The sequence below is a fragment of the Symphalangus syndactylus genome, chromosome 6 (assembly GCF_028878055.3).
Source record: "Symphalangus syndactylus isolate Jambi chromosome 6, NHGRI_mSymSyn1-v2.1_pri, whole genome shotgun sequence".
Taxonomy (NCBI): domain Eukaryota; kingdom Metazoa; phylum Chordata; class Mammalia; order Primates; family Hylobatidae; genus Symphalangus; species Symphalangus syndactylus.
Genome location: NC_072428.2, coordinates 129,911,987 through 129,924,869, shown reverse-complemented (window position 1 = coordinate 129,924,869; position 12,883 = coordinate 129,911,987). Strand labels below are relative to the sequence as shown.

General features: G+C 40.9%; 1 protein-coding gene across 5 annotated transcripts in view; it reads right to left on the bottom strand.

Moving 5' to 3' along the window:
* TBXAS1 (thromboxane A synthase 1) overlaps positions 1-12,883 on the bottom strand; it is a 190,427-nt gene that overhangs the window by 132,344 nt on the left and 45,200 nt on the right. For 4 of the 5 annotated variants that reach the window (XM_055284233.2, XM_055284234.2, XM_055284232.2 and 1 more), the window contains exon 3: positions 11,947-11,999. In XM_055284233.2, the coding sequence (XP_055140208.1) occupies positions 11,947-11,999 (53 nt within the window). Of the gene's footprint in view, positions 1-11,917; positions 12,000-12,883 lie in introns of all 5 variants that reach the window. The other variant, XM_055284235.1, reaches the window with a different exon arrangement.

The following is a 12,883-nucleotide window of genomic DNA, read 5'->3' as shown; positions in this document are numbered from 1 at the left end:
TCCATATTCAACTAACATTATTCACAGTAGCTCAATGCTGGAAGTAACACTCTGCCATCTACAAACAAACGAATAAACAAAAGGCAGAATATGCTTACAACGGAATATTACTCAGCCTTAAAAAGGCAGTAGTTCTCCCATGTGCTACAACATGGATTAACCTTGAGGATATTATGTTAAGTGAAATAAACCAGTTACAAAAGGAAAAATACCATATGATTCCACTTCATTGAAGTACTTAGTGTAGTCAAATTTGTAGAGACAGAAGGTAAAATGGTGGTTGTCAGGGCCTGGAGGAGGAGGGAATGGAGAGTTAATGTTTAATGACGACAAAGTTTCAGCTTTGCAAGATGAAAAAAATTCTGGGTGTGAACGATGATGATAGCTGCACAACAATGTGAAGGTACTTAATGTAACTGATCTATACAACGAAAAATAGGATAGTACATTTTGTGTTATGCATATTTTAACATAATAAAAATAATGTCCTCCAGCCAAATGTCCTTCAGGTTATTCTCAATACCTAGATCTAACGGAGAAGTGGGAGACCATCAATTCTGAAACTGCTGGCCAGGTTGTAGAGGCATGAAAACCCATCCCACCTACTCATATGAAACCTTTCTCCTATGGGTGTTAGCTGTGGGTTCTCGGGCCCTGAAGCCCTGGTACTCATGAACAGGTATGGATTTTGAGCAGGGCAGAACTCAGGATGCTAAGTGTCCATTCCAGATTGGAGATAAAGCATCCTTGTGGGCTCCTACACAGAGGAGGACAAAGAGCTGAGGCTTCTTGCTCATGGGATGCTCCAAAGAACCAAAACTCTAGCAGAGAAGGCTAAGCCTTTGGGGGAAGCAGCTAACAATCTTTAGGATGGAGTCTTTGGGAAGAACCTGGTGGCCATGTCAATCATCAGTCACAAGCTGTGGTCTGGCAGTGAGATGAAGAGAACTTGAAGAGTTACAAGCAATCTTCAAAGGCAAATGGAAGAGCCATTCAACAGTTGCCTCTTTGTGGTGAATATACACTAGGCATCACATTAGCCATGGAAAAGATGGAGGCGGCACAAGCCAGGGAGTACTTGGATTTCCTTCCTGCAGTAGCTGTGTTGTGAAGTGCAGTAGTTTTGATTCAATCCTGGATGCCCACATCTCCAGTACGCCAAGTAGTATCAAGAGGTGCTGGGGGGTGTTTTAACACAAAAGACCACAATTGCCTCATCAAACTAACATGCTATGACAAGCCATTCACCAGCCATAGATTATGGGCAAAGGTTAATAGGTTCCTCTTTAAGCTGAGGCCAAAAAAAAAAAAATCATCTGCAAAGAGTGCCTCCTTAGTGGTTAATGTGGGGAGCCTGGAGAACATGTCAGAGAGTCAGACCTTTATAAATAGGCCAACAAACTAACAGCCTTACTCAGGGTGGAAAAACTTCATAGAGTGGGTTGCAAAATTCTGCAGCTTGAGGGTGAGATGGAGGAGAAGTTGTTAGGAGCACGGTCTTGAGATGCAAAGAATAATCAAACAACTTATTTTCGTAGTTAAGTTTATATTATCTGCCCTAGGCAAGCAGGCATCATAAAACTTGGCGGGGCCTTGCTAAGGAATTACTTTGTGTGCATAGCTATAGAAGTGTTACACATAAGACTGATCAGGAGTAATTGGAATGCATAGTAAAAAACCCAAACTTTAAAAGATTTAAAGATCCTAAGGAAGAAAGAAGAATATGTTCCAGTTTAAAGGCGAACGTCAAGCATTCAAAATTTAGTAGAATTTCCAACGTGTATGTGGTGGTGTGTGACTTTCTTTGCTTGAAAGTTCACACTAGTATCTGGAGTTAATTTGGTCTTAGACATTTAGATTCCTTTACCTTTTGCCCTATGTGAGTAACAAGATTTAGAACTGGTTTTTCATCAAGCAAGGATTTCTAAGAACTTGTTTGGAAAAAGTTTCTCTGCTCACAAAATAGTGATGAAAGAGGAACTTTAAGCTCTAGGTGAATTGGGAACTCATCGCTTCTTCAAATTTAGTAATAATTTCTTTTAAATTTTGAAATCAAAGATGGCTTGTCATTCTTCTTTTTGGATAGAATAGGAATGCTATTTGCATTCTCAATCAGAGTGAAGAGCCCTAAGAATTGGGTAAATGCGTGCACTTTTTGAGACTGTCTGTGCAAAGTTCTTGACAAAAGATATATGCATACAGCCCTGTGCTTTCTGGACCTGCTTCCAGATGGGAGAATGCCTTGACAAATGTCATGGTGATTCATGACTGTTTTACATACTCTATTATGCATTTTGGGTTGAACAACTTGGATTTGTTGCAGGTACACTTCAATTAAATATGGAATTTATTATTTGAAGATATTAGCTCGAAATAGAGCTTTTATGCAACTTTAATTGACACATTCTATTGATTGGGAACACATCTGTGCAGAGCTGTCACTTAGAGGATAAAGAAGGTACTGATGCCATATTTGATAGTTACTAATGAGCAATGAGTTAGTTCCCTTCCATCTTGAACGTGATATACAGTTCTCCGTGGTAGATTTTGGATGTGAATATCAAGGAATGCAAAATTAAAAATCTGTGACTGACGCTCCAGCCGCTGCAGTCCTCTCTCCTTTCTAGCCAGGTGTTCTGTCCCTCACCTGCAGGCCCAGCCCTGGCCCCAGAAGCAGGAACAACCTCCAGCCGCACACCGTGAGACTCGATGCCTCTCCAGCATGGATCTGTTCCAACCACGATGGACCTTTCCTCCCTGACTGATACCGGAGATTAGGCCTGGCTTCTGAGTCCTGGGCCTCACATGATGCTGTGAGTCTTAGAACTGAATGTCAATCCCTGATTCGTCCTTAGACCCCTCACCGCTGAGACCCTGCTGTACTACCTAGACTCCTTTCTCAGGGCCGGGGGCTTCTCAGGTTCCTGAACCACCCACTAGTGGGGCCCTGGTGTCCACTGACAGCCTCCTCATCGCTGCTTTACTGGACGCCTGACTACTGTCCAGCTGACACCTTCCCGGTGCACAGCTCTCTCCTGGACTGTCCACTGTGGCCAGTGTTTGCTAAAATGGGGAGCACCGTCTTACTCTTTAAACGCTGCCCTTCACCCACAGCAGGAAGTAGCAGGAAGCTGCTCTCTCGGTACCCACAGCCTGGTCAGTTTTTCATAGCTAGCTTACCCTGCCAAATGGGATTATTTCCAGTTTCCAGGCCATTCCTTCCTGCTGCTCCAACTCCCTGGGAATAAGTAATCAGCTGGCCACACCTACCTAAGAGAAGATATCCACATGAATTACCTAGATATTTACACCCAATGCAAAAATCTTACAGAGAGATGTCTTAAATGGTCAATTAATATATTTGTGTTAGCTTCTGAGCATGATTCTGAGTTAAGGCTTGGAAATAATTTCAATAATAGTTGCACTTGTGATTTTAAAGAATAAGAAGGTGCTATTAGGTGGGAGGTGCCCAGCCTGGGCCCACAGTCAGGTGCGGGAGCTGGTCTCTGCGGGAGGAGTGCTTGTGCTGGAATTCAGCTTCAGCTGCAAACAGTAGGCTTTTACTGATTTTGTCAGAGGTTTCTCAGAATCTTAAACCACAAAGAGGCAAACACAATGGTCTCTAACAATTTTCTGATGCACACTGATAGGGGCTGTCTCATTGGCTTGTAGTCATCCAGTTTATAACTGGAAAGGACCTCAGATATCATCTAGACCTTTGCTTCTCAAATTGCTGATTTTGACTCACTAGTGGTCATGAAATCAGTTTAATGGGCTGTGACCAACTTGTAAATGTTTTCCTTTTTACGGATAGAATACAATACAATAGAATAGATCAAAGTGGTTCTTATACTGTGAATAAGGTGTTCTTCTGTAAAACTTTTATTTCAAGTGTATGTGTGTGTATTAGGTAACAATGTGGTTAATATATTATTTACTGAGGTTCACGATTAAACAGTGTCAAAATCACCGACTTAGTCCAAATCCCACATTTTACATCTAAGAGAACTAAAGCTGGAGAGGGGAAGTGATTGACCTAAATCCATTAAGGTAACAAGCAGTAGAGAGAAAGAAAGTTGAAGCTGGGATTTTAACTGCAGATTTCTATTGTAAGCTATCATGCCCTGTTGGATGTTTCTGCCCAAAGAAGAGGGAATTAATACAGGTTCTTGATCTTTATGAGGATGGGCCACAAAGACTTAGACAGCAGTAGTCATTAAAATATGCAGCAACCATCACCTATATGCTGTTATAGAAAGACGATGTGGGGAAATGAACTGGTATAAAATAAATGGGCTGAAAGAAGAAGTCAGAAGTCCAGAAAATTAGGTAAACTTCAGAAGGGTCTTTGGATCAAGACTAGGAAAGAAGGTGGTCTTAAATCATAAGAAAGCACAGAAGCTTTGTAGCAATACACTATTTGGTATAACGAGATCATGCTGGTGGCAGGTACGGGTGAAGAGTCTATTAATGGTTCATTCAAGAAAAGTGGGACTCAAATCAAATTCCTCTGTCTCTTTGGTCTAAGCCACTTATTTATCTGTGGACAATTGTTCCTTTGATAATTCCACCTATTGGGCAGTGTGCTTGGCTTGGTGATAGTTCTCCTGTGGACAACTTTCTTCCTATTCTCAAAGGCCTCCTAAAACATCAGCACACTATGTCAGGGCATTCACTTTTAGAGAATAATGGCTCCCTAAAATGCAATAATGCAGTTTAGTGAATTCCAGTCATTTAAAAAATGTGCTTTTACAGGCTTAGTGTTCATGATTAAGCTATCTTGATCAGTGAGAATATTGATATTTCACTCACTGAATGATGCTCAATAATTATGACCTACAGACCATCATGATGGTCTCACATGAATTCTGCTTTCAGATTCACATTATTGGGAACTGCGATGCACAGCTTTGCTTTCAACGCTTTCACAAAAGCCAGCTTTCACCAAGCTGGGGGACCCAAATATTGCCCACAGTTTGACCTCATGGCCAGAGATGTTAGAATAATTCAGGACTTTTGTGCTTCATTCCACTGTCTCAAGGGTATTGTGTTTTCTCAATGATCATAGTATATTTTCATTTTCATCAATTCCTCTTAGAATTGAGCCACATTTTTGGGTTACACATTTAGTAAATGAGCCTCACACTGAGGCTTGCACTTTATATCAGCAGCAAAAACCTAAAGTTTCACTCCTTAGCATCAGTGTCTGGGAAGCTCTTCTGCAACGGTGGCTTAATTTCCACCATTCTTCAACATCTATGGTTCTACTGAGCTCAGTCCAGTTTAAAAACAAGTGCCATCTCCAGGTGTCAGCTGCCCAATTTGAGTCTAAATACTTGTCTTTTCTTGGACAAATCAGCAATAGTTTCCACCCTACCCTATCCTCAGCCACATGTTCAAGCCCAGTGTATTCAGATGTCTCATATCTTCTAAGTCAAAGAACAAGCATGTGCAATAGGTGAGTCTTTCAGAGCCCTTCAATTCCCGTGGTTCTTGATCCATGATGGTAGGCCAGGAGGTCTCACATAGCCATCTGCCAGTATTAAAGTAAACCATCTCTATGCTGTTCTTCAACCCCATCTAAATAGTACATAAACATGATGGTTAAGAGCAATTACATGGAAAGTGTTCACACCTTAGTCACTTCCAGAACACAGACTCTCCTAATGGATGGCACCATGGAAGCTGAGCTTTAAAAAGTGTTGAAATGACCTTGTTATTTTGATTGCTGATGCCACATGCTTTTCCTTATGTATCCCAAAGTTCTCAACTTCCTCACCGCCTGGTGACAAGGTGCTATTAGTTCATGCATGCTAGCTAATTAAATTTAAAAAATGGTGCTAAAAACCTCCAACTTGGAGGCATATGAGACACCTCCCCCTCCTGTGGTGTGAACTTTGAAGCTAAGTGTCAGGTCCTTTATACCAAAGGCTTATTTATTTGCTAAACTGATTTTTTTTTTTTTTTCAGTATGGGACCTAAGGTTCCCTGGGAGATAGATTGCTTCAGGCTTTGATACTTACAAAGATGTTCTTAGAACACCCTACTGCAGCTAGGTACAAGAAGCTACAAACATGACATCCAAATGAGGATATTCAGTGCAGCCCTGGCTTGTGATTAAGCAGTACAACAGAACAGAGAAGTCAGAAATACACCTAGAAATTAATAAATGATAAAAGTGACATTTCAAATCAATTGGAAAAGGATGAATTTCCAGATGGAACTCTACCCTCTGGGGGAAAAAAAAGGGTGTGTCCCTAACTCCATCTTCCAAACAAATTCCTGACATATCAAACATTCTACATTTTAAAAATAAAATTTAAAAAAACTAGAAAAATGAAAGTTTATGAAAAAATATCCTTGGTGGAGAAAACCTTTCTGAGTAAGATGCAAAATGTAGACACTCTTAAAATCAATTAAAGTCAACAACACAAAAAACAAATGTTTTCTGATTGGAAGAAATATATGATAAGCAAAGTCAAAGACAATAAAGAGGAGAAAATATTTAAGGCATATAAAAGGCTACTTTCTTTAATATGCGAAGAGCTTCTACAAATAAAGTGGGAAAACATCAATAACCCGAAGTGGCAAAGGATCTCTCAGAAAACAAAATACATTGCATTTTAAACATATGAAAAGATGCTCAAACTTGCTCATAATTAAGAGACATGCACATTGAAACTGCAGCAATATACCATCAAATGGTAAAGATTTAAAATTGTGACCACACATTTTAATGACAAGTATGGGAGGAACATATGCATATTTATGGGAATCTAAACTGATATAATCCCTAGAGAGAGAAATTTAGTCATATTTATCAAAGTTAAAAACATAGACCATCTTTGACCTAATAATTCCATTTCTAGGAATTTATCTTGCATGCTTACCCCAGACATCAATGATGTATATATGAAAATCTTCACTGCAATGGTGTTTGTAAAAAGTAAGAGATGATTATCAATTGAGAACTTGTTTTAAAAATTAGGATACATTTATACAAGGAAATTCTTAAAAATACTACCTAATTTAACAAGAATGAATGAAGCAAAATGGGACAATTTCCCAAATACCATTAATGAACAAAGCAAGGTAAAGAACAGCATGTATCATATATGATCCATTTGACTATAAAGAAATTTTTAGCAGAGGTTGCCTCTGTGAAGGAGCAGATGGGCCCCAGGGTGGGAGCAAGTGTACTTTTTTCTTATACTCATTTGTACTTTATGAATTATGTACAAAGTTCATGCTTACCTACCTACAACTTGATGCTCTGATGGGAGTATATGAGGTTAGGCAACAAGGCCGGCATCATGAAGGGATCCAGGGATGCAGGTGCCACTTACTAAAATGGAGCGGCATAGGTGATGGATGCCAGGAAGTGTAAAAGTCAAGTTCAACAAGAGGGAGCCAAGATCAAAACTAAAGTGATGTTGGGGGAAGAAGAAATGGGGATGAGGCTAAGTAAAAGTAGAACTATAGAGCAAGCATTTAAAAGACAATGAGATAGGCTGGATATGGTGACTCACGCCTGTAACTCCCACATTTTGGAAGGCCGAGGCAGGTGGATCACTTGAGGTCAGGAGTTTGAGACTAGCCTGGACAACATGGTGAAGCCCCGCCTTTACCAAAAATACAAAACTTTGCTGGGCATGATGGCACATGCCTGTAATCCCAGCAGCTTGGTTGGCTGAGGCACCAGAGAATCACTTGAACCTCAGAGGTGGAGGTTGCCATGAGCTGAGATCGTGCCACTGCACTCTGGCCTGCATAACAGAGCAAGACTCTGCCTCAAAAAACAAAACAAAACAAAACACACACACACACACACACGCACACACAAAATGAGATAAAGGGAAAAGGACCTTTGAATGGCGGCCTTTAGGAGTTGCTAATGACCTGAACTTAGGGCACTGTGTAAATATTTATTCTTACTTAACTATAAGTAATTAATAAAGGTTTATCATCTACTGGGTTACAAAGTCCAGCTACAAATTAAAGGGGATATAATCTCTATCCAAACAGGATATATTGAATATACATCAATATATGTTTATATTCAATATTGGTATATATTGAATATAAACCATATTCAATCACTAATGTATGACGATAATGTTGTTTCTGTTCTTACAGAGTTTGGGAAGGAATATAAATCCAAATTGGGGCTCATTCTCAGCCTGAAGGAGATAACAAGTGATCATTAATTGATGAAGGTTATCCAAAGCAATAAAGCCTTGCCTTCTTGTGTTACACGGCCAGGCTGCTGTGCAATTCAAGAGAGTTTTTTATCAAGTACCACCACGACTAATAGCTGTATAGGTATCCACGCCAGTCCTCCGGCTTTACATTCAAGTTCAAAGAAGGCAGAGACACCATGTGTAGTTTTATTTGCACAGAACCTGGCAAAGCAGGCTACATAAGTAGACACTTGGTGAAGATATTTTGTTCTTGATGATGGTGGTGGTGATGGTGGTGGTGGCGGCAGTGTTGGTGGTTATGATAAACATTGATGTTGTCTGCCCATCTTGATGGAAACCTTCTCCAGCCCTATTGTCCCCATGGCAGGGAGTGGGAGAGGAATTGAGTAAGGAGTCAATTTCCAGTTTTGAGCCTCAAACTCTTGAGTTGCTAGGGTGACAACCAGATAATAAATATACATTGCCATCATAGTTGGCTTTCCAGTCTCGAGCAGTGAGGAGATTTGCCCTGCCCATTTTTCTCCCAACATTCAGTGCCAAGCTGTCATCTAAAGGCCCAATACACCTCTACATGGCATCAACAGTGTAGAGTGTGGCATTTCACTTGTCGAATGATGAATCAATCTATTATTTCAGTTTTTAAGAGGACCAAGCTGGGATTGATTATATTTCCTAGTAATAAAAGTAAAATAAAAAATAAAATAAAAACTAATGTAATTTAAATTAAGTTGTTCTCTGCAAGAAGGGTCTTTGTTGTTCATTGAGCATAGTCCATTCCCAATCAGTGAAACTATGTTGCTAAAATTTAAGCAGTAAGAAAATAACATTTACAGTTAGAAAAGACATTCGATTTAGATTGGTTCAACCCTTTCATTTTTACACCGCCACCATATTGCCTCTAAATCTGGGAGTAGACACATTTAAAAAGAAGTCAGCGTTTTATGGCTCATCTTTTTTTTTTTTCCAAAGGAGAAAAGTTGATAGCTTTATAGGAAGAAATTATGCCATCACCTTTCTTTTTTCCTTTTCACTAGAAGTGGGAACAAAGGATGGAGATGATACTGCAATTTTGATCTCTATAACCTCATTTGAAATCATTCTCTATGATTTAGGTTTTCTTGAAATGAAAAGGATAAATTGTGTTAACTTAGTTAAAGTTGGAGGAAAAAGTTGATTGAATATCCTGTTGTCAAGGAAACCAATTCGCTCCACCTCTCTCTCTCCTCTCTCTCTCTCTCTCCCCCCTTCTATCTCTCTCTCTATCTCTTTCTATCTCTTTCTCTGTCTCTTTCTCTCTCCTTTTCACTCTCTATCTCTTTCTGTCATTTTCTCTCTGTCTCCTTCTCTCTCTCTCTCTCTCACACACACACACACACACACACACACACAACTAGTTCATACAGTGCCCTTTAAACTCTTAATCTGGCATTTACAAATTATTTTTAAATACCCAAAGGCTCTACTTTGGATATCTGTACAAGAAGCACTCAAGAAAAGTGGTCCCTGGAATTCAAACTCAGTCAGGACTTTTTCTGATTCTGGTGAAGGCACTGTCATTCTGAGTCAGTGCTGTGTCTCAGAAGCATATGAGACAGTCTCCAAGTCATTGCCAAGTCAGCTGCAGAATGAGACTGTTGGAAAGAAAGAGCTGGAATGAGAACCTTTAAAAAGCAATAGACTGGGTGCGGTGGCTCATGCTTGTAATCCCAGCACTTTGGGAGGCCAAGATGGGTGGATCACTTGAGGTCAGGAGTTTGAGACTAGCCTGGCTAACACGGCAAAATCCCATCTCTACTAAGAATACAAAAATTAGCCAGGCATGGTGGCAGGCGCCTGTAATCCTAGCTGCCCGGGAGGCTGAGGCAGGAGCATCGCTTGAGCTCAGGAGGCAGAGGTTGCAGTAAGCCGAGATCATGCCACTGCACTCCAGCCTGGGCGACAGAGTGAGACTCTATCACAAAACAAACAAACAAACAACAACAACAAAAAACAAACCAAAAAAAGCAATAGAACCACACGATGGTAAGAGAAAGGTAGACAGCTCACTTTCTTGAGCCTTTATCGAGCACCTATCACCCTTAAAGCAAGAAGCTATGCACTAAAAAGTAAAAATGAAAAAGTAGCTGAAGGCCAAGTTGAAAGAGATCTTAGGGAGTGAAGCAGGGTTGCTTATTATTTAAAGACATGCCTTGCCTCCCCACTCATCCATCTGAGGAGTACACTTCCCTGCTCCATCAATGTCAGGCTGGGCCAGGTGTCTTGCTTTGGCCTCAAAGTGGCCACAGTGCCCTCCTGCCCACATCTTGGGTTTAGCCATGTGAACTGGTTTAACCAATAGGGTATAAGCTGAAATGATTGAGCAGAAATGTATAATGTTCTTGCACCATCAGGCTTGCTCTCTTGAGTCTTTGCCTTTACCGTGAGAACCTGCCAGCCGAGCTTACACTTCCAAAGAGGATGAGAGACATGCAGAGCCTTGGTGCCCCACATGAGACCCTCCCCAGCAGATACACCCAGAAGTCCAGCGGAGCCATCCAACCAAGTGCAGCTTAGGCTAGCCAACTCCAGCTGACCATTAGACACATGATAAATCATAAGTTGTTGCTTATGTCACTGAGTTTTCGGGTAGTCCATTATGCAGCAATGGCTAATACAGAGAGCATCTTAACATCTTAATTTATTACTTTTTCGGGGTCACATAGCAAACCAAAAGTAGGTAGAAGAACTTGACCAAAACTGTGGGCCTCCTACGTGGGGCCATTTCCATCAAGAGGACAAGCCAATCCCTTTCAAAAATGGGTATCAGGAGAACAGACATCATGAATCCTATGGAGATAGGACCCCCAAATCACTGGAGCCCATTGGAATGTACATCAGCAACACAAGAGAACTTTAATGCACCTACAAAAGTGATCGCTGACCCAGAGGTCTACGAAAATCTGCAAAAAAATCGCTCAGTGGCTGAAGAGAAGCTGTGTGAAAACCAACTAAAATGATTAGGACTTCAGTGTGGAAAGACACATGTTGAGAATCAATACAATTCAAGCCTGTTAAATCTTGAATAGAGTAAGTGGTCTGAATGTGGGTTTGCTCACCAGAATCTGGAATTGTAGAAACAAAGGAGCATACAAAGGAGAAATTGAGAGAAAATAAAGAGAAGGGCTATATTACTTTACACAGCCAAGAACTAGGGTGACCATATGCCCTAGCATATCCGGGATAGTCTTAGGTCACACGGTCATCCTGGGGTAATTATTAATAGCACTTCCTTTCACTTTCAAAAGGGAACTGGACTGGGTGATAAATTACACGGTCATGTTGCTGGCAGCACACTTTCCCCATGGGCTGAAGGACCCGAGTCTGAGTAAGGTTCAGCTATGCTCATGGGATAAGACTTGCTGTGCACTGTCAAGGCAAGTTGGACAGTTTGTGCTCTGAGGCAAAGGGGCCACCACATCCCGTGGCAACACCCCTCAGCACAGCAAGGGGAGATGATGCTGTGCCCGGCCCAGCAAGGCTGCAAAGCCTGGAAAGTGGTACTCTTTCAGGCCAGCAGAGTCCCCCCGTGGGCAACCCCAGGGTCTTCTCTAGAAGTCTTGTCTGTACTGCAGGACACCCTCTTTGTGGGCCCTTCGAAAAACAGAAACACATACAACATTCCTAATCTTGGCATTTCTTCCATATCAGTTCAACACGTGAAAATCAAAATATCGTACATAATAGAAACGTTGAGTTTCCTTCTTACCCACACAGAGGTCCATACAGCCTTCTGAGCTCCATTTGGCTTTCCCAAAAACCCTGAAGGAAACACAGCACTATAGTAAGAATAAGATTAAGCAAAATTCCAATTATTTAAACTTATTTAGAAAAAAATCTGGAACAGCAAGAATACAATTACAGAAACAATAAAAAAAATGGAAGTTATATTGCTTTCAGGTACTTTGAAACATTGGAATAAACAAACCGCTTTAAAAAAACTGCCATGTAAAAGTCTTGGACACGAGAGATCACCAGTTCTTAAAGTACTTATGTATACTTGCTGCTAAAATATTCAAAAAGTTTCCTTTCTCAACTATAACATTGCCCTCTGAAATTTGATTTAGCATTATCATATGGCCCTTTTTACTGCCACTATGTGTAACTTCTACTGAGTCTATCAAAATTTTCACAAATTCTGAATTATCATGATCCATTCAAGTTAAACTTTAATTAAATTTAACATGTTTTAGATATATAAGACAAAATGCTAGACACTTCGTTGTTGTTGTTGTTGTTGTTGTTTTGTTAGTTTTTTCGAGACAGAGTTTTGCTCTGCCACCCAGGCTGGAGTGCAGTCGTGTGATCTCGGCTCATTGCAATCTCCACCTCCTGGATTCAAGTGATTCTCCTGTCTCAGCCTCCTGAGTAGCTGGGATTACAGGTATGTGCCACCACACCCGGCTAATTTTTGTATTTTTAGTAGAGACAGGATTTCACCATGTTGGCCAGGCTGGTCTGGATCTCCTGACCTCAGGTCATCTGCCTGCCTTGGCCTCCCAAAGTGCTGGGATTACAGGTGTGAGCCACCGTGCCTGGCTAGACACATTTTATGATGGGAAAGAAGTGTAGCTAGGTTGAAGGAGGGGTGGAAAATGCTAGACCCATTTTGTGGTGGGAATGGACTAGACCTGAAAATACTCATG